This window comes from Mustelus asterias, chromosome 19, assembly GCF_964213995.1.
Source record: "Mustelus asterias chromosome 19, sMusAst1.hap1.1, whole genome shotgun sequence".
Taxonomy (NCBI): Eukaryota; Metazoa; Chordata; class Chondrichthyes; order Carcharhiniformes; family Triakidae; genus Mustelus; species Mustelus asterias.
Window position 1 is genome coordinate 83,094,618 of NC_135819.1, and position 23,250 is coordinate 83,117,867.

The 23,250-nt window shown below is 42.9% G+C and overlaps 1 protein-coding gene across 3 annotated transcripts in view; it reads left to right on the plus strand.

The window, feature by feature from the left end:
- Positions 1 to 23,250, plus strand: part of LOC144508105 (semaphorin-3D-like) — a 283,772-nt gene that overhangs the window by 70,477 nt on the left and 190,045 nt on the right. For all 3 annotated transcript variants that reach the window (XM_078235999.1, XM_078236000.1, XM_078236001.1), the window contains exon 3: positions 3,631 to 3,791. In XM_078235999.1, coding sequence (XP_078092125.1) covers positions 3,631 to 3,791 — 161 coding nt within the window. The remainder of the gene's footprint in view (positions 1 to 3,630; positions 3,792 to 23,250) is intronic.

The following is a 23,250-nucleotide window of genomic DNA, read 5'->3' on the forward strand; positions in this document are numbered from 1 at the left end:
CATGGAAACAGGCCCTTCGCCTCAACTTGTCCATGCTGCTCTTTTTTTTAAACCCCTAAGCTAGTCCCAATTGCCCGCATTTGGCCCATGTCCCTCTGTACCCATCTTACCCATGTAACTATCTAAACATTTTTTAAAAGACAAAATTGTACCCGCCTCTACTACTACCTCTGGCAGCTTGTTTCAGACACTCACCACCCTCTGTGTGAAAAAAATGCCCCTCTGAACCCTTTTGTATCTCTCCCCTCTCACCTTAAACCTATGCCCTCTAGTTTTTGACTCCCCTACCTTTGGGAAAAAATATTGACTATCTAGTTGATCTGTGCCCCTCACTATTTTATAGACCTCTATAAGATCACCCTTCAGCCTTCTACGCTCCAGAGAAAAAAGTCCCCGTCTATCCAGCCTCTCCTTATAACTCAAACCATCAAGTCCCAGTAGCATCCGAGTAAATCTTTTCTGCACTCTTTCTAGTTTAATAATATCCTTTCAATAATAAGGTGACCAGAACTGTACACAGTATTCCAAGTGTGGCCTTACCAATGTCTTGTACAACTTCAACAAGACGTCCCAACTCCTGTATTCAATGTTCTGACCAATGAAACTAAGCATGCTGAATTCCTTTTTCACCACTCTGTCCACCTGTGACTCCACTTTCAAGAAATTATGAACTTGTACCCCTTGGTCAATTTGCTCTAAACTCTCCCCAACGCCCTACCATTAACTGAGTAAGTCCTGCCCTGGTTCAATCTACCAAAATGCATCACCTCGCATTTATCTAAATTAAACTCCATCTGCCGTTCGTCAGCCCACTGGCCCAATTGATTAAGATCCCATTGCAATCCGAGATAACCTTCTTCACTGTTCACTATGCCACCAATCTTGGTGTCATCTGCAAACATACTAACCATGCCTCCGATATTCTCATGCAAATCATTAATATAAATGACAAATAACAGTGGACCCAGCACTGATCCCTGAGGCACACCGCTGGTCACAGGCCTCCAGTTTGAAAAACATCCCTCTACAACCACCCTCTGGCTCCTATCATCAAGATATGGAGATGCCGGCGTTGGACTGGGGTAAGCACAGTAAGAAGTCTCACAACACCAGGTTGAAGTCCAACAGGTTTATTTGGTAGCAAATACCATAAGCTTTCGGAACACAGCTCCTTCGTCAGATGGGGTGGATATCTGTTCTCCAACAGTGCACAGACACAGAAATCAAGTTACAGAATACTAATTAGAATGCAAATCTCTACAGCTCGGTGGGTACAATGTTAATATGTTCCGCACACATGAGGACGGCCTAAACCGGGATGTTGGATTTATGTCACATTATCAGTAACCCCCACAGCTTGCCTCCTGGGCTTGTAGAATCTCACTAGCTGTTCTGTCTGGAGACAATACACATCTCTTTAACCTGTGTTGAATGCTCCCTCCACCCACATTATCTGTAGCTTTAAGACCTGGCTGGCTGTAGAGATTTGCATTCTAATTAGTATTCTGTAACTTGATTTCTGTGTCTGTGCACTGTTGGAGAACAGATATCCACCCCATCTGACGAAGGAGCTGTGCTCCGAAAGCTTATGATATTTGCTACCAAATAAACCTGTTGGACTTTAACCTGGTGTTGTGAGACTTCTTACTGTCCTACCATCAAGCCAATTTTGTATCCAATTGGCTACCTCACCCTGGATCCTGTGAGATTTAACCTTATGCAACAACCTACCATGTGATACCTTGTCAAATGCCTTGCTAAAGTCCATGTAGACAACATCAACTGCACTGCCCTCATCTACCTTCTTGGTTACCCCTTCAAAAAACTCAACAAATTTGTGAGACATGATTTTCCACTCACAAAGCCATGCTGACTGTCCCTAATCAGTCCTTGCATCTTTAAATGCCTGTAGATCTTGTCTCTCAAAATACCTTCCAACAACTTGCCCACCACAGATGTGAGGCTCACTGGCCTGTCGTTCCCATGCTTTTTCCTGCAGCCCTTATTAAACAAAGGCACAACATTTGCCACTCTCCAATCTTCAGGCACCTCACCTGTGACTATCGATGATTCAAATATCGCTGCTAGGGGACCTGCAATTTCCTCCCTAGCCTCCCACAATGTCCTGGGATACACTTCATCAGGTCCCAGGGAGTATTGTACCTTGATGTGCTTTAAGACTTCCAGCACCTCCTTCTCTGTAATATGTACACTCCTCAAGACATCACTATTTATTTCCCCGAGTTCCCTAACATCCATGCTTTTCTCAACAGTAAACACTGATGAGAAATATTCATTTAGGATCTCTCCCATCTCTTGTGGATCTGTACATAAATGACCTTGTTGATCCTTAAGAGGCCCTACTCTCTCCCTAGTTACTCTTTTGGCCTTTATGTATTTGTTGAAGCTCTTGGATTCCCCTTTGCCTTATTTGCCAAAACAATCTCGTGTCCCCTTTTTGTCCTCCTGATTTCTCTCTTAACTCTACTTCTACACACCCTATACGCTTCAAGGGATTCACTTGATCCCTGCTGCCTATGCATGTCATGTGCCTCCTTCTTGTTCTTGACCAGGGCCTCAATATCCCAAGTCATCCAGGGTTCCCTACTTCTACCAGCCTTGCCCTTCACTCTAAGAGGACTGTGCTTACCCTGGACCCTGGTTGACACACTTCTGAAAGCTCCCACTTACCAGACGTCCCTTTGCCTTCCCACAGACTCCCCAAATTAACTTTTGAAAGTTCCTGCCTGATACCATCAAAATTGGCATTGCCCCAACTTAGAATTTTAACTTTTGGGCCAGACTATGCTATCATTCTCCTTAGCTATCTTAAAACGAGTAGAATTATGGTCACTGGTCCTGAGTTGAATGTGCTCTGGTGACGTAGCAAAATCATGGAATGGAATTTGGAGTTTGCACAGTTTTATACAAGTGAATGAAAGTTGTAGATGTATTTACATAAGTTGTAAAATCCTCAGTGAAACACAAGAATTCTACTGGGACCGATGGTTCCGGTGATATTTCTTTGGTTTTATGGGCTTGGTGAGATGTGATTTTGTGGGGCTTGTTTGCGATAAAGATCAATCGAACACTTGCTGCTGAATGTTATTCTGTGACAGAGGGATGAGGTAACAGTTTAGAATTGCAGTAAACACTTGGCTTACCAAGGGTTGTCCAGGAATGTTACTGTTTCAATAGTTCAAATAGAAATTTCAAAAATGTAGAGCAAAGTGTTCAAATATTACAGGATTGAAACTAAATCAGAGCAAACATTTCTTTCCTTAAGGTAAACATTTGAGTGGAAAATGTTTCTATAATATTCTCATATAGCTGCTTAGAATACCCAATGACTATACCCCATAGGCTTTTCCCAACTGTAAAAGCATTTACATATCACAATTTCAGATTGTAATAGTTCTTATACTTGTTGGATAAAGATATATTTTAAGTCTGTCAAGATTTGCAAATAAGGGGCAAATGATATGGAATAATATTATTATTAATAATAATGTGGAACATACACAAACTCCAGAATTGCGAACATGCTGTGCTACTGTATATGTAAAGGAAACAAAGGCGGGATGTATCAACAATGTGAATAACATAAAGATTCTTGTTCTTTTCCCACAGATTTGCTTGTTTCCAACAGCTGCATTCCATTCCTGGGGTCTGCTGAGGGTTTTGATTTTCAAACCCTGCTGCTTGATGAGGAGAGAGGGAAACTGCTACTGGGAGCCAGGGATCACATCTTCCTACTTAACTTGGACGACCTGAACAAAAATATCAGGAAGGTCAGAGAATGTCTCCCCCCAACATTTGGTTTATTTGCGAGAAGTCAAATTCACTTTTATTTCTCTAAGATGCCAAGAAATGTTAATTTCCTCGGATTATGTTCAGAATTCCCATTCATTAACGAGCTCACATCAAATAGGTACTGCAGGATGTCAAGAATGTTGGTGCTTTGCGGATCCTGCTTCCTACAGCTCATGTCCGTACCTGCACAGAGCATTGGCTGCCTTAAATCTAGTTTCACCTTTGGATGCTACCCTACACAATGACACATTGCACCCTAAACCGTTTTCCCACGTGACTCTCTGCTGTTTCCAAGGAGGAATGAGTTAACATTAAGTGAGACTTGTTTGAATGATTAAGATGACCAAGATGTCAGCCATGCCTCAGTTGATAGTGCATTTGTCTCTAAATAAGTGGGTGTTGGGTTCAAGTCCCAACTCAGAGACGCGAGCACAGAACCCAGTTGACACTCCAGTGTCGAACTACGGAGTGCTGCACTGTTGGAGATGCAGTTTTGGGAGGGCTTGTCAAACCCGAGCTCTTATGCGCTCTCTCAGCCAAACGTTAAGTATCTTATGATGCTATTTTGAGGGAGTTATCCTCAGTGACCTCATGACAAATATTTATCTTTCAACCAAGATCACTAAAGGGAACAGATTATCTGCTCATTATCACTGCTTGTGGGAGTTTACTGTATGCAGATTATGACACTGGTTACATTTTGAATGTATTTAATTTGCTGCGAGGCTCTTCAACTCCTGAGGACTAGAGCAGTGCTAATTTCTTTTTTCCACAGTTAAGTGAAGATTTTTGTGTTCCCTTATATATTAACTGTCATTTTATTCTTATACTCTTTCTATACCAGTCTTATTTTCCTCTTCACCTTTCCTCTCAACCTATTGATATGCATCTCACACTCTCCTTTTTTTTCATCAGAATCTCTATCTCCTTCATCTTTAGGAGCCTTATTTATAGCTTCCTTCCCTTTGGCTCTTGTTGGAATGATATTAGCCCATACCTGAAGCATCTCTTCCATAAATATCGCCCACTGTTCTATTACAGTTTTTTCTGTCAGTCCCTGGTTCCATTTGTCCTTGGCGAGATCCCTTCCCACCACATTGAAATTAACATTGTTCCAATTAAACATTCTATATTGGATAGGTCCCTGTGCTTCCCCATTGATAATCGAGAACTTCTGATAGGATGATCACTCTAAGAGCTCCTCCACAATTGGTTCACATTGTCCACTTCATTGGTTCAGATCCTGGAAAACCTTCTTTATTGTTGGACTGAGAACTTGCGGATCAAGAAAATTCTCTTGAACACAGTTCAGAAATTCCTCCCCCTTACCCTTTACCCTAACATTATTCTAATTGATATTTGGGTCGTTGAAGTCCCTCATTAAAATTACTCTGTAGTTCTTGTACATCCCTGAGATTTCCCTGAAGAATTGTTCCTCTGTCTCTCTCTCTCCCCATTTGGAGAACTATAGAATAACTCAGGTCATGTGATCTTACCTTTGTTATTCCTGCCTTGGTTTGAATGTGTAAATATTTGTGTTCAGAATCATCTTGCTCCCTGTGTCTTAGGCACCATCCTATTTTTAGACTGCCTTTTCGATGCTTGGCATTATTCTTCACTGTATTTTCTAATTGTTCGGTCAGGAAGGAATCAAAAACCATCCAACATAATAGGTATGAGATACCCACCAATGAGAGAAAAGCCGTTGAATTGTTTGTGATTGTTATTTTAGATTGCGCAATGACAGTTTGATCATTTGACCCCAGCTTAGAAGAATTTAGAAACAAAAAGATGGTATCAGTAAAAGTGACCATGAAAGTGTTGAAATGTCTGAAACCCTAACTGGGTCACTATTATCCAATGAAGTGGACAATGTGAAGCAATTGTGGGGGAGCTCTGAGAGTGATCATCCTGCCAGAAGTTCTCGAGTATCAATGGGGAAGAACAGGGACCAATCCAATATAGAACATTCAATTGGAACAACGCTAATTTCAATGTGGTGGGAAGGGGTCTTGCCAGGGTCAAATGGAACCCGGGACTGACAGAAAAAAACTGTAACAAAACAGTGGGTGATATTTACGGAAGAGATGCTTCAGGTACAGACTAAAAGATAGGCCTACAGGCTAAAGCCTCTAGTCCTTACCTGATCTGGTCAATATGTGACTATGATGTGGGGATGCCGGCGTTGGACTGGGGTGAACACAGTAAGAAGTCTCACAACACCAGGTTAAAGTGCAACAGGTTTATTTGGCACTAGCTTTCGGAGTCTCAGGCTCCTTCATCAGGTGAGTGAGGAATTGTGTTCACAAACAGGGCATATATAGACACAAACTCAATTTACAAGATAATGGTTGGAATGCGAGTCTTTAAGGGTAATCAAGTTTTAAAGGTACAGACAATGTGAGTGAAGAGAGGGCCAAGCACAGGTTAAAGAGATGTGTATTGTCTCCAGCCAGGACAGTTAGTGAGATTTTGCAAGCCCAGGCAAGTCGTGGGGGTTACAGATAGTGTGACATGAACATGAATGTAACGTAAATAGCTGGCTTCTCAGTCGACTTACCTTGCGTTAAGTTGATCTTTCTCTACACCCTAGCTATGACTCTAACACTACATTCTGCACTCTCTCCTTTCCTTCTCTATGAACGGTATGTTTTGCCTGTATAGCGCGCAAGAAATAATACTTTTCACTGTATGTTAATACATGTGACAATAATAAATCAAATCAAAAGATTATTCAAAGTCCATCAGCTTGTCCTGATGAATGCACAAGAACTGATGTGGTTAGTTTAAATAACAGTTTAATTTATTCTTTATGGATTAGTATTTTCTTTAACCCCTTCTGTAACTAAATTTCACCAAAGATTGTTAAAATTGAGGTTCACATGCAATTCTTCCAAAACCATGAGGGCTTTTGTTCAACAATCAGATCTAATGAAGAAGTTTCTTTTACAGGTTAGAATGCTATCATCAGTAACATTGCAATAACTTCAAAACTGGCTGAGCATAATAGCATTATGAGAAAATCTGTAGATATGAAAGGAGTAAGAACCTGATTGAAATATGAACCATTAATGAGCAGTCCATACAATAAAACATGCAAAAGAAAAATGAGAATTTCTCCGACCCAGACTATTGAGGTAATTTGTATAGTTTACAGTTTGAAGTTAGTTTCTATATCCTATGTCATGTCTGCTGTCAACTTGATGGAAGCAATAGGTTTTTCTGGGAGAATCTGTCCAACAACTACAATGTATAACCGACAGATATTTGACACGGTGGAGTCCTTTATACTTATATTACAAAGATCCTGATGGAAAGGATTGAATGTTCTGGGAAAATCTGTCTTCTGTTACAGAATCAATGATAACAACAATCCTTGTGTTATGGTCATTATTTAATATGTGAACAATTGTAATCTCGAAGGGTAAAGGTTTACATGCAGTTTCACTCCCAATATTTTCATATTAATTGCAAACTTTAAAAGTATTATCTTAATTAAAGTTTTAATAAACTTTCAAAACTTGTACGTTAACTTATTCCCCCTTCAGTTTAAAAATATATTTGTTTGTTTTTGAATCCCAGTAACTATGCAAATTGGACATTTAACTATGGAAGGTAGATCTATCAGCTGCCAACAACTTTGGTATCTCTCTGAATAAATAATTGAACTGGTTAAATTGTAAATATCAGCAGATAGCGTAGAACGGTGATACAAAACTTGGGTACATATTAAGTTTCTGTAATCAGTTAAATGCCAGCAATCCTGCTGATTGCAAACGCCTGGCTGTGTAAAACTCTGGGATGGAGAGGGAACAGAAATTATGACTGATGTTTGAATCTGCAACCTTCACCTGCCAACTCTTTCATTAACCAGCTCCATCTGGCCTTCAGTGCTTAAGGTGCGTGTCAGAGAACCTCTGGAAATTCCAGAACAGCGCTAAAGGGTCAGGGACACAGAGTCCTTTACTTTGATCATTATGCCCTGGGCATACTTGTCTCCTGAGCGTGAGCCAGAAAAATTGACCCAGAGTAATCTGGGACAGCAAAACACAGCTCAACCTCTTTGAGGCCCTTAGTCTGGTTGCACCTCATCTGCTGCTTTGATTAAGGAGCTACCAGTCCTGATCCTGCATTCATGTCCATTCTGCCGCCGGTTACAGATACTAATACTATGACATTGAGCAATGAGGTTAGAGGTTTGAAGGATAACCATTGAAAATACTGGAAAACAAAGTTTGAGACTAGTTTATTGACCAGTCATAGAGAAAATCCAATGGGATAAGAGGGCAATAATCCTCCGATCCACTTTTGTATTAATTTGCCAAACATGGGCATCGCTGGCAAGTCCAGCATTTATTGCCCATTCCAAATGAATGGCTAACCACTCAGAGAGCAGCTCAGAATCAACCACATAGCTGTGGGTCTGGGGTTATAGAAACTCAGAGTGGGTAAGGATGGCAGATTTCCTTCTTTCTTGAACCAAATGGGTTTTAATGGCAATCCAATAGTTTCACGTTAACCATTACTAATACTAACTTTTTATTCCAGTTGTTCCCCCTCCACCAGAGATTTACACCCATCGCTGACAGCCAGGAATTTGAAATCACCAGGCTTGCTGGCATTTCACTAATTTTTAATTCCAGATTTCAGTTGTGGTGATTGCCCCTTCAAGGGCAGCACAGCAGAAGAGGGTCACCTGGCTTAAGGGACCAATTGGGACTGAGAGTGGGTAATCACCCCAGTGGGTGGAGATCTTTTTTAGGCAGAAGGCAGCTCGAAGACATGTAGGGACCGGGACAGCTGATGGGCTGCTCCAGGGCAGCCGGGGGGCTGCCGGCCTCCGTATAGCTTTTCCTTGTCAATGTCAATAATATCTTTTGTGTTCCTGATGATTAACTGAATTGAAATCTCCCAGTTGTCGTGAAGGGATTTACACTCTCCCTTCGGCCAGGCCTCGGGATTACTAGTCGAGTAACATGGCTAATAAGTTAATACACCCTTTGTTGTTGCTAAACTTGCTGACAGATATGGGGCAATAGAGACAAATGTTACTTTGGAGAACTGTCAACAAGTATGTTCAGGAAGCACATTGAAAATTCAGAGCAGAAATCTGCCAGGGAATCCACGGGAAGTATCAAAAGGTAGCAATTGCAAAATAAAAGTGCAATGGCTGGCAATTCACTGCTTGCCATGATGATCCTGAATATAAAGTAGCAAAGACCCCTTAACAGTTAAGGTTAGGCAGTAGTTCTGGAATTTTGATGAACTATATTTGAGAAGTGGGGAAAATTTTGTCGCATTGGCATGAGGAGATGTAATGTGATGAGCACACACATGAACATTAACTATCAACTGCGGAGGCAACATACCTTTTGGGCAAATGTACATTTTATTCCTTGTTTACTTGTGCTTGCTGTTTTCACACACTTTAGAATACAGAATCATACATCATAAAAGGGAGGCCATTCTACTAAATGTATATTAATCACATACAGGTAATGGGCATTAACTGGGGATTCACTTGTGCCCCTAAAAACAGACACAAGCTGAAGCTGTGGTTTTGGAGTTACGAGCTGCATGTTCATAACATATAACCCTATAAATAAATATTTAAAGAAGTATTACTGAAAAAGAGATGACATGCTGTCAAAACTTTTAACTTTGTACTCATCAGGACAGTTTGCAAGAGTACCAGTAGTAAAGGGAACAACAATTTACACTGCATGAGAGTGCTATTTGCTTGGTAGGTGGACTCTGATTGGTGGAGCTGTTGCCATGGGGAATGCACCAGGGAACTGTTAACTGTCAAGTATTGCTATGGAAAATGAACCAGGGACTGGTTCATATAGAACCTTAGTTAGGCCGCACATGGAATATAATGTTCAATTCTGGTCACCACACTACCAGAGGGATGTAGAGGCTTTGGAGAGGGGACAGAAAAGATTTACCAGGATGTTGCCTGGTATGGAGGGCATTAGCTATGAGGAGAGATTGGAGAAACTTGGTTTGTTCTCACTGGAGCGACGGAGGTTGAGGAGAGACCTGATAGAAGTCTACAAGATTATGAGAGGCATGGACAGAGTGGATAGTCAGAAGCCTTTTCCCAGGGTGGAAGAGTCAATTAGTAGGGGGCATAGGTTTAAGGTGTGAGGGGCAAGATTTAAAGGAGATGTACGAGGCAGATGTTTTACACAGAGAGTAGTGGGTGCCTGGAACTTGTTGCCAGGGGAGGAAGAGGAAGCGGATACGGTAGTGACTTTTAAGGGGCGTCTTGACAAATACATGAATGGGATGGGAATAGAGGGATATGGTTCCCAGAAGGGTAGGGGGTTTTAGTTAAGTCGGGAAGCATGGTTGGTGCAGGCTTGGAGGGCTGAAGGGCCTATTCCTTGCTGTAATTTTCTTTGTTCTTTGTTCTTTGACTGGCCGTCCCCTTGGGGTAATCAGTTGACCTGCCTTGTTTGAATTTGATTGAAGAAACCTTCGCAGTTAACTGTTCCCTGATGAATTCTCAATGGCAATACATCTACTAATCAGAGCGCACTTGCCAACCAATCAGGACTCTCAGTATCAATTTTTAAGTTCTGCTCCTTCTAGTAAAGCATTGCTGGTTAATTTACAGTGTTGTGTTAGTTGTGAGTTTACCAATGATCTGACCAAAAACAGATTTGTTTTGATTCTTGGCTGAGGTGCCAGGAATCCATTAGAGTACTGAAACATCTGAACCACACTGAAAATGAAAACATTGCTTGTGGGTCAGGACATTCCTTGGCATGGGGGCATGAGGCACCATGGATTGTGGGTGGAGGGCATGAGGTGGAATAGATGGGGCATGAGGAATGTGTGTGGGTGAGGGAATGTGAGTGGCAATTGCTGGAGGGCCTTTCTATTTTAACTATAACAGGGACAAAGTCCTGCAGGCTTTTTAAACAGCCCACCTCTGGACGCAGCAAACCCCTGTGGCTGCTGCAAAACTTTCTTCCAGGCTGGCTAGCCGAACTGCTGCCCACATCCTGCCTCTGCCCTCCTGCAGTGAAAATCCCATCCTTGTGGACCTGTTCCCTTCGGGCAGGTGTGCTGAGCTGGGCATTTTCCCACTACCTGCCTCGAACATGAAACTCCAGCCCTACATCTCTTCTGGTGTGTAGGGAGTATTGAAATGTTGATGCATAAACATGACAACAATGTGAGACCAGATTGATTGACCAGTTAGTTTTACACGTTCTACATTTTCATGTGTCTGTAGATTATTTAGGAAAAGCTCAGTGAAAACATTGTGCTGTTCTCAATAGTGAAGGCATATTACTGACATCTAATGGCCGGATATCAGCACTGCAGTTGATGGGCCTGTGTGTTTATAGTTCAGATCTGACTCAAAGCCAAACTCAGCTTGAATTTCTGTTGTTCAATCCACCTTTTTAATTTTCAAAGCCCTGCCTGTTCACTGTGAGAACGTCAGCGATGGGATGTCTGGCAACAGCATTCATCAGATCCAAGTCTCTTGCTGCCTTCCGAATAACAAAGAGAATCTTCTCACTAACCCTAACCCAGCCAGGGAATAAGATCAGACAACTCGCTGCTCCCTCCAGATTCAATCGGATGGGAAAATCTGAAATGAGATTGCAGGAGATGATCAAGACAGCACATTAAGATTTTCACTGAAAAACATTTGCATCTGTATTTGTGCGAATGAGTTGGGGTTCAGCCAAGATCCTTGCTGAGTGTAAACAAGCCTCGCAGTGTTTCCAAACAGTTTCCTGGTGCCAGCATCAATTCACCTTGGACTATTTGGGTGGGAAGCAGAATAATTTGAACTGTACCTCGCTTATGTTTTCACTCTTTCTTTCCCTTGGTTACCTGCCCCCACTATACATCATTCATAGTGCAGACGGTGAAATGATCCAACCATTTGATATATTTACAAAGTTGTCAGCGTCTTTCATAGATATTCTAAAAGAAATGCCTGGCAGTATTTAGGGGGTAACAGTTTGTAAAGTAAAGTTGCCACAGTCCCAGGTGACCACAGGCTGTTCTCTGCTTTGAGGGGGAGAGCTGACTGGTAGTGATTTAACCTGGGGATCACCACATCTTTAACTTGATTTGATTTATTATTGTCACATGTATCAGGATGCAGTGAAAATTATTGTTTCTTGCGCGCTATACAAACAAAGCATACTGTTCATAGAGAAGGCAAGTAGAGAGTGCAGAATGTAGTGTTAAAATCATAGCCAGGATGTAGAGAAAGATCAACTTAATACAAGGCAAGGGGCAAGGTTGAGAATAATTGTGTGTAGTGGTAATGTCACTGATGGGTAATCCCAAGACCCAGGATAATGTCCTGGGTACAAATCCATCATGGCAGCTGGTGGAAGTTAAATCAAATTAATAAATCTGGAAGGTAATCGTGACCATGAAACCATTGCTGTAAATCTCATCTGCTCACTAATGCCCTTTTAGGGAAGGAAATCTGCCGTCCTTAGCTTGTCTGGCATACATTGACTCCAGAGGCACAGTAATGTGCTTGACTCTGCTCTCTACATGGCCTAGTAAGTCACACAATTCAAAGGGCAATGAGGAATGGGTAACAACTGCTGGCCTTGCCAGCGATGCCCACATCTCATGGAAAATAGAGATAAAATAGATTGGTTTTCTTGTCCCAGCTATGGATATAGAAAAGGTACAAAAACACTTTCTAAGGATGGTACCAGAACTGAAAGGTTGAAAAAAAAGGGATTTTGTTCCAAAAAAACAGAATAATGGGACCTGTTTAAGATTATGAGAGGGTTTGAGGGTGTGAACATGGAGAAGATATTTCCACTTGTGGAGCAGTTCAAAACTAAATATAAGATTTATATTTATCTATCCTGTAGGAATTTGATAAATTCTTTAGCGGCCGAGTATTGAGAATGTGGAGCTCACTGCCACAAGGTGCTGTTGAGACTTATAATATTGATGTATTTAAGGGAAGTTGCATAAACAATTGAAGGAGAAAGGAATGAAGGGATATACAGATCAGGTTAGATGAATGGTGATGGGAGGAAGCTCGTGTGGAGCATAGACTCGGCACAGATCCATTAGAATGGAGGTGGTGTTTATAAGCTCTATATTCTGTATAATTAATGTTTAGGGAAATCCCATTTTAATACCAGCCAGAAGTCTGGCCTGAATTTGGGCCCCCAGCTTAAAAGCACCTGTATCTTTTTGAAGCTAAGAAGTTCAACAACACCAGGTTAAAGTCCAACAGGTTTATTTGGTAGCAAAAGCCTCTCCACATCATGACTTTTTGAAGTTACCAGCTCACATGATGCATTTACAGGTAAAAAGAGTGGAGGGAACTGTAAACTACGTAAAAACACAGATAGCAATGATCGGCAAGCATTGACTAACACTGAATGTACAACAGCTGTGAATCCAAGAACAAAATGATTTATTTTGCTCCCCTTATTGCCAGTCTAAATCTCGACTCTGAGTTAAATGTCACAAATCGTTAAGCGACTGTGATGAACAGGATGGGATTTGTAGCGGCAGCCCAGTGACTGAATGTTACGCTGCGTCTGCACGGTATTTAAACTGTCCCAGGTTTTTGTTGGCTGGCTGCCCACTCAGCCTGATTCCAAAGTTCTCCAGGATGAGGAAGCCACACATAGCGAAGGATTCAGCCTTCTGCTCTCTCACTAATGCCGGCTGGCTCGTTGAGCATGGCAAAGGACAGATCCACTACTGAAGCAGCAGACATTTACAACAGGAAACTGCAGGCTTCTCTCGAATACAAACTCAAAGAGAAGTTGTTTGCAGAAAGGGAGAAAACTCGAAAAAGTGTTCACAAGATTTGCTCAAGCTCTGTGAAAGGTCATGTAAGCTCTAAATCTCAGATCTAGAAAGTACAATTTTCTGCTGTAATTAATTCTTCCCGTTATCATTTTTGACAATCAGAAGCCAAGCGTTTCATTTCTGTGGAAATCTCACAGATTAATTACAGTTCCTTTAGGCCAGTGTAGTTCCAAACAGGATCCAGCAGAGTCTCTTGATAATTTCAATGTTTTCTTCAATGGCGCTCATTCATTTTTAATGTGTCCTATTCCCATTTTCATTCCATATGCTGCTCGGTGTATACTCCAGCTCTCAGACCAGGCCAGGCAATTACAATCTTTCCTACAACCTTTCCCCATGAGTTTTTATTTCTTTGTTCACTGTATATCTCACTGCATTATATATCAACTGACATGTCTTTGCCTAGTCTACCAGCTTGTCCTGAAGTCTGTTCTGATCTCCTTCAAAATTAACCATGTTCCTTTTATTTTTGTGTCACCTACCTATGGGCGGCACGGTGGCACAGTGGTTAGCGCTACTGCCTCACAGTGCCAGGAACCTGGGTTCAATTCTGGCCTCGGGTGACTGTGTGGAGTTTGCATGTTCTCCCCGTGTCTGCATGGGTTTCCTCCGGGTGCTCCGGTTTCCTCCCGCAGTCCAAAGATGTGCAGGTTAGGTTGATTGGCCATGGTAAATTGCCCCATAGTGTTAGGGGGAATAGCAGGGTAAATGCTTAAAGTTTTAAGTTTATTTATTAATGTCATAAGTAGGCTTATATTAACCTGCAATGAAATTACTGTGAAAATCTCCGGCGCCTGTTTGGATCAATGCACCTAACCAGAACATGCAAACTCCACACAGACAGTGACCCAAGCCAGAAATTGAACCCAGGTCCCTGGCGCTGTGAGGCAGCAGTGCTAACCACTGTGCCACTGTGCCGCTCCCGTGCGTGGGGTTAAGAGGATAAGGCCTGGGTGGGATTGTGGTCAGTGCAGACTTGATAGGCTGAATGGCCTCCTTCTGCACTGCAGGGATTCTATGATTCTATGAAATGTGGTTGCACACCCTGTGTCCAAATTGAAAATTGCCAGTGTCAGGATTGTACGATTAACACCGCCAGTTACAAAAACATCCATTTGACAGCTACAAAAACAGGTCAGAGGCTGAGTTCCCAAAGCCTGTCCACCATCTACAAGGTACAAGTGTGATACTCTCCACTTGCCCTGATGAGTGCAACTTCAACAATACTTATTGTTTTGTATTTATATTAATTTCTGAGAGGCAGCAAGGGAGCTGCACTCAGCACTGTATAATGATAAATACATGATGGCCTGGCACTGGAAGTGACATCACTGATCGCTAGCATGGATAACTGTGCTGTACTAAACACAGCTCATTAATAAATCTCCTTTAGTTTCTCAGCTTCCGTGCCCCCCAGGCATCAATCTTTCAGACACAACACTCAACACCATCCAGGACAAAGCAGCCCACTTGATTGGCACCACATCCACTACCCTGAACATTCACTCCCTCCACCACTGAAGCACAGTTTGCAGCCGTGTGTACCATCTACAAAATGCACTGCAGCAACTCACCAAGGCTTCTTTAACAACATCTTCCAACCTCATGATCTCGATCAAGGAAAAGGGCAGCAACTGCATGGGAACACCACTACTTGCAATTTCCGCACCAAACCACTCACCATCCTGACATGGAAATATATCACTGTTCCTTCACTGTCACCGGGTCAATATCCTGGAATTATCTCCCTAAAAAACGCATGGATGCAGTGGTTCAAGAAGGCAGCTCACCTCAAGGGCAAATAGGGATGGGCAATAAATGGTGATCTGCCTAAAGGCAACCATGTCCTTGAACAAATAAAGAAACAAAATCATTGCCCTCTGCTCCATATCCTTCGATGCTTATTTTCTTTATGCTGTGCTTGAATTTTATGAATAAATCTTCAATGTACAACATTATCAAATTTGCTTTGAAAATCTATCTCTGTATTTCCTTTATCAATAACACTCCATTACCTCCTCAAAGAACTCTCAGTTAAAATTTTCACATAACTTGCCTTTTGATAATCTGCACCAGACATCCTTAATCCATATGCTTCAAGATGAATATTGATTTGTCTCGTGTTATTTAGCAAGGTTTACCATTCCCAACTGTAGTGGGGTCTCAGGCAGAAGGTGGTGATTTTGGGGGTGAGCACAGAGCAGGGGGCTGGCCAGCCCCTCTGGGCCCCTTCCTTCGGGGAGCAGTGTCTTTGACAAGCTGAGGGCCAGAGGTCATGAGGTGCAGAGAGAAAGCAGCTAGGACAAAGCCAGGGCTTGAGGGGGTTGTAGGAAGCTAGGGCAACTTGAAGCCCTTGAGGGTGGCAAAAGAGCCAGGGTAGGAATTGGAAACTGAGTCAAAGTGAGTGGGAGCCCTCCTTAGAATCTTAGAATCCCTACGGCACAGAAAGAGGCCATTCGGCCCATCGAGTCTGCTCCGACCACAATCCCACCCAGGCCCTATCCCCATATCCCTACATATTTACCCACTAATCCCTCTAACCTACACATCCCAGGACACTAAGGGCAATTTTAGCATAGCCAATCAACCTAACCCGTACATCTTTGGACTGTGGGAGGAAACCGGAGCACCCGGAGGAAACCCATGCAGACACGAGGAGAATGTGCAAACTCCACACAGACAGTGACCCAAGCCGGGAATCGAACCCAGGTCCCTGGAGCTGTGAAGCAGCAGTGCTAACCACTGTGCTACCGTGCCGCTCCTGAGTTGGAGAAAACTCACGAGAGACAGTGAACAAGCCTGCAGCCAGGAGCCTGGTGACTGACTGCACTGTGGAGCCACAGACCTTAATAGGGCAGATTTTTGGAGCACCAACAGTGAATCTTCTCTGTAAATAGTCAGCTTCTTGAAGTTATGCTTTCCCTTGAGGGTCGATATCACTTTGATGCAAGTGGAATAAACAAAGCTAGTTTGTGCAGTCTGTGTGCTTAAAATGCACATTACAAAATGTTGGGAATAAAAACAGAGAATCTCTGTTCCCTGGATCTCTGGAAGTTCTCAACATGTCAGGCAGCCTCTGTACAGAGAAAAACAGTTAACTGGCTGAATTATCCAGCCATTCCCACCAGTGAGAGCTTCTGGGTCCCGCCGATGGTGACTCCCTCCCTCCCTCACCATGCAGCGGCACAGCTGGTGAACAACGTGAAGCAGCATTGACACCAGCGGGTTCAGGCGACCCCACTGCCGGCCTTTAGCAAACTCACTCCTCCACCCGAAAATACGCTCAATGTTTCAGGTCAATGTGCTTTCACCAGACCTTCCTTGTTCTCTCTTTTTGAACGGAAGTGTTGCATTGTCACTGTTTCAGCCCAATGGCACAACTTTCATGCCCAAAGATATTTAAGACTTTGCAGTCAGAATCTCCACAATCTCTTGTGATTTCCATTCAAATTCTGTGATATATAAAATTAGTGTCTTTTCAGGATTTCAAGCTGGTACAATTCAATGGTTGCCAATAGCCCATTGGCATCTCAATTGAGTTTCCAAATCGTTATTTTTTCCTGGTTCAGCTAACATCAACATGTATGCATCCCAAATGATATCATAAAAAAGAGGCCCTTCGGCCCATTGAGTCTGCACCGACACGCGAGTTTTTTTAAAGTTTAAAGTGTATTTATTGGTATCACAAGTAGGCTTACATTAACACTGCAATGAAGTTACTGTGAAAATCCCCAAGTCGCCACACTCTGGCACCTGTTCGGGTACACTGAGGGAGAATTTAACATGGCCAATGCACGTCTTTCAGACTGTGGGAGGAAACCGGAGCACTCGGAGGAAACCCACACAGACATGGGGAGAACGTGCAGACTCCGCACAGACAGTGACCCAAGCCAGGAATCAAACCCGGTGCCCTGGCGCTGTGAGGCAGCAATGCTAACCACTGTGCCACCATGCCATCCCACCTGAACTCCCACCTAATCGCATCTGCCAGCACTTGGCCCACATCATTGGATCAGAATCAAGAGGAAAGATGCTGGGTGATTTGCTCCCCCAATTGCCCAAGGACAATATGAGGCAAGCATAGCTTCTTCACTGCCACTCTGATTGAGATTAACTAACTCTGCGCACACACACAGAGCCCTCCAGATCCATCATGCTGGCTTTGTGATGGCACTTCCACCTCTGAACCTGATGGCCCAATCCAGAATTTGATCATATAATCGAGGCTAGTGCTTCAGTGTAGCACAACAGGAGTTCTGCCGAGTCACTGTTGCTGCTTTTAAGGGAGGGATATTAAACTGCCGCCTCTTCCGAGGCAATGGTAAAAGATCCAATGCCACAAGGTAGATAAAAGAAGGAAGTTTTCCCCGTATCTTAACCAACTTTGCTCCATCAGCTTACATCGTCAAAGACATATTGGTTATTTATTCAACTTACTTGCTGCTGTGGGATCTTGCTGCTTTCAAATAACTGCACCGTTGTCTACATAATAATAGTGTCTATATTTAAAAAAGTCGGTGACTTGCTTTGGTGTGTCCTCAGTGTGTAATAGGAGGCAACATCAATTCAAGCTTGCCCTTTGTTTCATACAGAATATAACATTTATAAATGTCATCTTGATGATGCCAAACATTTCAAACTCTTTGAAAATGCTTCTTCCAATGGCTATATATATAGCAGAATGAATATTGTTGATGTTATTTTCAGTGGATAAGGGCACAACTATTATTATCTGAGGTTTGTCAAACACAGCAATCAGATGTGCTGAGTTCCAGGAGTCAAAGCAATCAGTTTGACCAAGACCTCATAGCATTCTGTCTTTAACTTCTGCACTGTAACAGTCGTCAAGAACAGAACTGCAGCAGTGGCCATTGCTACGGTAACCACTGACTATTCCATGGGTGTTTTTTCCTTTGCACAATGCTCCAAATTTAGTGCTAGACTATATTTATAAACTCCAAAGTAAAATGTTGCTCTCTGGAGGTTTCAGTTGAACAATGCCAAGATTACGCATTCCTATTTTTACTCATTTTTCATCTTCCCTGCCCCTCAGCCTGTGGAGCGGTGCTCTGTTTCTCAGCTGGGATGATGTTATTTGGAAACCATCTTAAAACTGAGAAAGCAACGAGGTCCGGGACCAATAGGGGAGGACACAATCGCAACATCAAAAGTAAAAGAAAAGGCCAGATTGATCAGGGAATGGTTTGTCACAACGGGCAGCACCTGAATTTCTTCACGTGGAGAACATCAAGACATCCAGTAAAAATGTTCATTCTGTTTACTGGTCACACTCATGCCTCAGAATCAAAGAAAGTGGGTTCAAGTTGCACTCTGGAAACTTGAGCATAAAATCTAGACTGAGACTTACGCAGGGATTCTCCGACCTTGCCCGTGGCTGGGATTCTCCACTGCTGCTGTATTGAATGGAATTTTGGCTGAGCGCCAAATTCTCCATTCTCCCTGGCAGCTGAGCTGAAATGAATGAGATTGGAGAATCTCGCCCATTAGTGGCATACTGAGGGAATGCCTTGTGTTTCAGTTGGAGTATTAAACTAAGGCTCCATCGCACACTAGCAGAAGGATGTGGAGGCTTTGGAGGGAGTACAGAAAAGGTTGACCAGGATGTTGCCTGGTATGGAGGGTATTAGCTATGAGGAGAGATTGAATAAACTGGAATTGTTCTCCCTGGAAAAACAGAGGCTGAGGGGTGACCTGATAGAAGTTTATAAAATTATGAGGGGTATGGACAGGGTGAATAGTTGGAAGCTTCTTCCCAGGGCAGAAATTACAATTATAAGGGTGCACATGTTCAAGGTAAGGGGGGAATGATTCAATGGAGATGTGCAGGGTAAGTTTTTTACACAAAGGGTGGTGGGGGCCTGGAATGCACTGCCAAGTGAGATGGTTGAGGCAGTTACGTTAGCGTCATTTAAGAATTATCTTGATAGGCATATGAGCAAATGGGAAATAGAGGGATATAGAGGTTGGTGTAGATCGGTAAATGTGATTGGCGCAGACTTGGTGGGCCGAAGGGCCTGTTCCTGTGCCGTACTGTTCTTTGTTCTTTGATTGTGAAGAAGAGCAGCAGAATTCTCTGCTCTGACCTGGCCAGACTTTATATCCAACCAACATTGCTCTTGTCATTATTACACTCCTGTTTGTGGGAACTCACAGGGTGCACATTCACTGCCATATTCCTACAACAGTGGGAACACCTGAAAAACTTCATTAGCTGTCAAATACTTTGGGGTGGCCTGAGATGATGAAAGGCGCTATGTGAATGCAAGTCTCGCTCTTCCTTTCTCACATTCTCCCTCTCACTTTCCCTCTCTCACTTTCTCTCTCTCATATGCTCTCACTTTCCCTCTCTCACTTCCTCTTTTTCTTTATATATCTCCCCAGGGCCAACCCCTGCCGTTGACTTTCAACTCCATATGTGTTTAAAAACCCTAGACAAATTTGAATCAAGTGATCCAAGAGTCAGATTTGTCCAGCTGAAGCAAGTGCAGAGATGCTTTGCCCATGGTCCAAATTAACCATTCATTCCGATGTGTTGTCGTGACTTTCGATCTCTTCTTACCGATGATGTGTGTTAAATCTTTGCACCGACATTATCAACACTGCACAGGAAAACATTGACACCGAGTGTACGTTCTTTGGGCAGTGTCATGTTTCTAGATGGGAGGATTATATTCTGAAATGCTCCTTGTGATTCACTTCAACAATATTGTGGATACTGGCAATGTGAGAGGGATTTAGAAAGACCTGCAGCTTTGTGATTAGGGACTTGGATTTTTAAAGCTCTCTTTACGTTTAGACAGTGCTGCTTTTATTTAGTCAGTAAGTGGATAACAGACAAAATTAGCAAACCCGGTGTATGATTTTATAGAAAATTCTGATGACTGTGCCTGCATTATGTTTACTTTCTCAAATTGTTGCTTAGTTGAATCTGTCACAAGACAAACGTGATGGCCTTTGGTCCAGCATCATCAGAGATAATCTGTCCTCCTTCTTTCCTCATGCTCCTGTCTTCACTCGAGTTCAGATGTAATCACATTAATAAATGTCTGTTAAGCAGTTCATAAGCCAGCTGTAATTTACGTAGCCTTTCTGTTAGCGAAGGAGGACCTTAACTCAGTGAAGTATATTGCTGCAGAACTCTCCCCAAATAAAGAATAAACTCTTCATTTTCTTTCCACCAGAGCTCAATTTTCTGCACTGAATTTGATAATAATGGAACTATTTCTCACAGTTTACTGCCAAAATGAATTGTCTAAATCTTCACATTCTGCTGATTTGTAAATGCAAGAGCACATAACATATAATATTCCTGGTTCAATAAAGAGAACCTTTCTACCTCATTGCTTGGTGAGGTATAATGTAAAGAAGCTGAAGATTATGCGTCCTTAGTTATCAAAACTTTTAAGAATTGCACCAAATTGAGAAAAGACATTTCAACGATTTAGCTACTTAGCTAATGACCCCTCTATTAAGGGGAAAAGTTTCTTCCCATCTACTTTATCTATAGCCTCATCATTTTTACACCTCGATGAGATCCCTCCTCAGCCTTTCCTGCTCCAAGGAAAGTAACCCCAGCCTAACCAGCCTCTCCTCATAGAGCCCAGGCAACATCCTGGTGAATCTCCTCTGCATCCTCTCTCGTGCAGTCACATCCTTCCTATAGTGTGACGACCAGAACTGAACACAGTACTCCAGCTGTGGCATCACCAGCGTTTTACACAGCTCCATTATAACCTCCCTTATATTCTATGCCTCAGCTAATAAAGGCAAGTATCCCATTTGCCTTCTTAACCACCTTATCTACCTGTCCTGTTGCCTTCAGGAATCTTTGGACATGAACCCCAAGGGCCTCTGATCCTTTGCACTTCCCAGCATCTTACCGTTCATTGCGTATTCTCTTGCCTTGTTAGTCCTCCCAAAATGCATCAGCTCACACTTTTCAGGGTTAAATTCCATTTGCCACTGTTCTGCCCATTTAACCAGCCCGTCTATTTAGAAACATAGAAACTAGAAGCAGGAGTAGGTCGTTCGGCCATTCATTTTGATCATGGCTGATCAGTGAATTCAATATCCTGATACCCACTTCCCCCCATAGCCCTTGATCCCATCACCCTCTGCCTCTTGCCACTACATCCCAATTGTCCTGTAATCTAAAATTGAAGTTAAAGTTTATTTATTAGTCACAAGTAAGGCTTACATTAACACTGCAATGAAGTTACTGTGAAATTCGCCTACTCGCCACGTTCCAGTGCCTGTTCGGGTCAATGCACCTAACCAGCACGTCTTTCAGAACGTGGGAGGAAACCGGAGCACCTGGAGGAAACCCACGCAGATACGGGGAGAACATGCAAACTCCGCACAGACAGTGACCCAAGTCGGGAATCGAACCTGGATCCCTGGTGCTATGAGGCAGCAGTGCTAACCATTGTGCCACTGTGCCATCCCCACTGTGCCACCATGCCACGAAGGCTTTCCTCCTTACTATTTACCACACTACCAATTTCCCTGTAATCTGTGAATTTACTGATTATACCCCCACATTCACATCTGGATCATGACAAACAGCAAGGGACCCAGCACTGATCCCCGCGCTACACCACTGGACACAGGCTTCCAGTCACAAAACCATCACCCTCTGACTCCAGCCACTCAGGCAATTTTGGATCCCATTTGCCAAATTGCTCGAGATCCCATGGGCTCTTACCTTCTTAATCAGTCTCCCATGTGGTTCCTTGTCAAAAGCCTTATGGAAATCCATGTAGATGACATCAACTGCATTGCCCTCATCTACACACTTCGTCACCTCCTCGAAAAATGCAATCAAATTTGTTAGCCATGATCTCCCCCTGGCAAAGCCATGTTGGCTATCCTTGATTAATCCTTGCATCTCCAAGTGGAAATTAATTCTGTCCCTAGGAATTATTTCCAATAATTTTCCTATCACTAATGTTAGGCTCACTGTCCTGTAATTAGTTGGTTTATCCCTACTTCCCTTCTTGAATAATGGTGCCACATTAGCTGTTCTCCAAACAACTGGCACCTCCCCTGTGGCCAGAGAGGATTTGAAAATTAATGTCTGAGCCCCTGCCACCTCCTCCCTTGCCTCCCACAGCAGCTTGGAATACACCTCATCTGGGCCTGGGGATTTATCCACTTTTAAACCCTCTAAACCCACTAACACCTCCACCCTCTCAATGTTAATCTGTTCAATAATATCACACTCCCTCTCCCTGCTTTCTACACCTGGACTGTCCTTCTCCATACTGAACCCAGATGCAAAATACTCATTTAAAACCTCACACACATCTTTCGGCTCCGCACACAGATTGCCACGTTGGTCCCTAATGGGCCCTACTCTTTCCCGAGTTACCCTCTTGCCCTGAATATAAAACACCTTGAGATTTTCCTTTATTTTGCCCGTCAGTATTTTTCATGCCCCTTCTTTGCTCTCCTAATTTGTTTTACAAGTACCTCCTGCATTTTCTATACTCCTCTCGGATATCCACTGTTTTGAGCCCCCTGAATCTCCCATAAGCCTCCCTTTTTTTTCTTATCCAATGCTGTGTCTCCCTTGATATCCAGGGT